Source organism: Habropoda laboriosa, unplaced genomic scaffold, assembly GCF_001263275.1.
Source record: "Habropoda laboriosa isolate 0110345459 unplaced genomic scaffold, ASM126327v1 scaffold816, whole genome shotgun sequence".
Lineage (NCBI taxonomy): Eukaryota > Metazoa > Arthropoda > Insecta > Hymenoptera > Apidae > Habropoda > Habropoda laboriosa.
The window spans coordinates 938,190-941,677 of NW_017101002.1; the positions used below are offsets into that span (position 1 = coordinate 938,190).

General features: G+C 46.6%; 1 protein-coding gene across 1 annotated transcript in view; it reads right to left on the reverse strand.

Annotated features, from left to right (window-relative positions):
* Nucleotides 1-1,706: 1,706 nt before the first annotated feature.
* The window catches only part of LOC108577754 (bone morphogenetic protein 2-A), a 6,818-nt gene continuing 5,036 nt past the window's right edge, over nucleotides 1,707-3,488 (reverse strand). The window contains exon 3 of the mRNA XM_017940945.1: nucleotides 1,707-2,686. Coding sequence (XP_017796434.1) covers nucleotides 1,869-2,686 — 818 coding nt within the window. The 3' untranslated portion in view covers nucleotides 1,707-1,868. The remainder of the gene's footprint in view (nucleotides 2,687-3,488) is intronic.

Below are 3,488 nucleotides of genomic sequence, written 5' to 3' on the forward strand. Positions count from 1 at the left end.
CGACGACGACGACGACGACGACGACGACGATTCATTTTTCACCTGTTACCAATAAATACGGATGACTGAGAGAAATGAAATTTTACATGGTAAGATTCGCGAGAGTATTCATAGTTAAATTCATAGAAAGATATCGCTCGACAATATGAATGAATTGTCCCCGATTGCATAATTCGGTCGGCGGGGATGACCTTCGGCCTCCATTAGGCAGAGCAAGCAAGCAACGTCACGAAACGTTGAGCGAAAGTTTATTGCTGTCGTAGGGAGATAACCCCTAACCGTATACCACGATACTATTCAAGAGTTTGCCTTGTTCGTAAACTCATTTTCCTTGCCATGTAACCGATATCGAGAACTCGCTTTGCGTTGTGCAACGTCCACCACCACCACTACCACGACGTTGCATCGTATCACGTTGGTATTAGAAAAATAAGTAAGTGGAGACGAGGATCGGAATGAAAAAGGAGTATGTTGGAAAGAGAAGGAGAGATGTCGAAAGTGAAGATTTAGCGAAATCGATGCACTGCGGATTGGTTATAAATAACGAATAAAGTTTTATTTTACATGATCGATAATCGATTAGAGAGTAGAGTACACGTAACGCGAGGTTACGACGTCGGGCATAATCGAAATTCGGTTCGCGAACGATGGTACATGTTTGTTCACGAGATACAACAACGCGTCTAGCTTGCAATTAAAGAGTAGGATTTCGATCGTGGATTTAACTTACACGCACTTTCCGAAGGAAAAAGACCGGAGAATCTGAGAGCATTCGTTTCTCGGAATAACTTGTTAAATACTTGGCTAATATTCGAATACACGTGTGCCGCGTCGCGTTAACTTTTCGGTACATACGAACCTTAATCGTGTTATTCGGTAGAAAGTTGGCAGCACGTAACAAGATCGATGCAACGAAGGACTGGTCGATTCGTTGATAACGAAGCAGGATCTCTCGAAGATCCGGTGACACTAATAACATAAGAATGAAGGAAATCTGGATGGGAACGAACGAATTCTATCGTTCGACGTTTGATACGAATAAATAAAAGGAATATACAATTGTCGTAGGCAAGGTACGCTTTTAAAGTGAAATAATTTCGAGGTCGTGAACAATGCTCGCGTACACGACGGTGGGCTTCTAATTAAAATAGAAAAAGAGGTACATATAGAGAAAATAATGGTAATTATGCGAGATAGCGAGGGGATGGGCTGAGGTGGGATAAGTAAGGAAGATAGGAAAAGAAATATCGAACGAGTACGAAAGACGACTGTTAGAAACAGTAACGTCCTCGGATATCTTAGTATCACAGTCAATGCGAAAGCTAGGGACTCGTGGGAGTTTGGGCTTTCGGCGATACCTCGAATCGAATCGATCGTTGATCGACGGTGCGAAAAGATCGTATATTTGAAATCGGTGAATTTGAACGCTCGCGTTTCGCCGATCGAAACGTTCGAGAAGAGATGTAGCAAGTAGATAGAGAAAAAGTAGTAGGCGAAAAGAAAATTTCGCGCGATACGCTTAACAGCGCGAATGTATGTACAAGGTGTATATTATACATATATGCGATCGGTGTGTCGCGAAGAACGACGGATAGGTGGCACCACCGAACGTTATTCGGACGATTCTTTGGTGAGTCGTCTGTGACTGTATACCGTTCTTTCTTCGTCTCTTTCTAACCTTTCGTTTCTTTAAATTCGTTCCGTTCGCTATGTTACGTAATCGGAGCGTTCGTTCGCTCTTGTCACTAGGTTGATAGGCAGGCAGGCAGGCAGGCAGGTAAGTAGGCACAATACACATGAAGTCTATTGGTTCGTCGGTAGCTCGTAGTAGGATCGTTGGGAAGGGAAGAGAAGAAGATCGAAAATGTTCAAGAACAAGCGCACTCGAGTACTTGAATGTTCTTCCAATAGGAGACTTTCAACTGAGTGGCATCGTCCTCGTCAAAGTAAACGATCATCAGTTGATCGAGCTTGCTCGGAGCACAGCACGGCTTAGGCACTTTCTTTCTGTCCTCTTTCCAGAGAAGGCTTTGCAGAAGAGCGTGATGATGAGCCGGATTGTACCTGGGTGGACAACGACCTTTGCAGTATCCGGCGTCGAATGTTTTCGGGTAAACGATAAATTCGAAACCTTTCAAGTCTTTAAACATAACGGTAAGCTCGTGTCTGCAACACTTTTTGCCCTCGCCTTTGCATTTCGATCTACGACCTTTGTGGAGAGACATCAACTCTTCGGGGGAGGATCGTTTGGATCGGGTAGCAGTGGTGTATTCGGAGCTGGCGGTAAACACGTTGAGAACTGGATAGGAAAAGGCGCGTCGCACCGGCCCTCCGTTCACCATAAATTCGAGTTCGAGGGGTTCGTGATGGAACCACGAGGAGGTGGCCAGGGTTGCGTCCAGCTCGATCCATCTGGAGTCTCGTGGATCGCGCAGCTCGATCCTTCCGCGGGCTATCAACTTTCTCGAACCGCTGAACGTTCGAAGATGGAGCAGCAGTTCTAGGTGGGTTGGTCGAGCGTAGCGCGGCTCGGTGACCGAACCGTGGAGCAGCAGCCTAAGGGTCGCGTGTTCCACCGCATCCTCCTCAGGTATTTCCACGGGGAAGAACAACCGATGACGAGAACGGGCTTCCCTCTCGCTTCCTCTCGCCCCGGACAGCTGGCTCGATTCGTTTCCAGGATAGGCTGCAACAATTGCGAGAAACAGAGGAACGTTACGTAAAGGAAAGGCTCGGTATTCGATTGGCGAAAAGAAGTAGGAAACTCGCGTCTGCGTTTCAAGCGTGTTTTCGGTGCGGCGACGGATGCGACCGATTCAAGCACGAAAACGAGAACGAGAACGAGAACGAGAACGAGAACGAGCGTCGTTTTATTCTGCGATAAAGTTCTGTATACACGCGAGCGTATTTTCCGCGTACTCGTTTCTTAGACGAACACATCTGGCTCGTGTTGCGGCTCCTAGAATCTAATAAATCTGTCGAGAATAATGGTAAAGTTATCTGGATATATATCTTGTTACTGGTAGAGCCGGCTACGATATCCAGCGGTCAGGGAGTCGAACGTTATCGCGTTTGTTATTGGTGCTCGGTTTTTGGATATCGAATATGCCATAGATACATAGGCAGCAGCGAATCTGAGAACGGCATCGAACACACGAGCGCGTTGGCGTTGCTCGCGAGAAACTTGAGAAATTGCTCGAGAATTGGGTGGTATGTATTTCGGTATTTCGGTATTCCAGCAGCTTGTGTAAGTATTATATGTACTACAGCCGAAGTGTATGCCGAAGAAGAGAAGCAGCACGCGCGTTTCTTCGTCGAGAGGGTAATTGGATTGTTCGTCGCTCTAACCAATTATTATACATATGGGTTATCCTGCGGCTAGTTTTCGCGGAATCGGCACACGGTCCTCCTTGCGAGAGTCGCGTTTCTCGTTCACGAGAAAGGAAAACAAACTAGTCCGCGGGGCTTCCTCGGCGATTCCTTCTTTT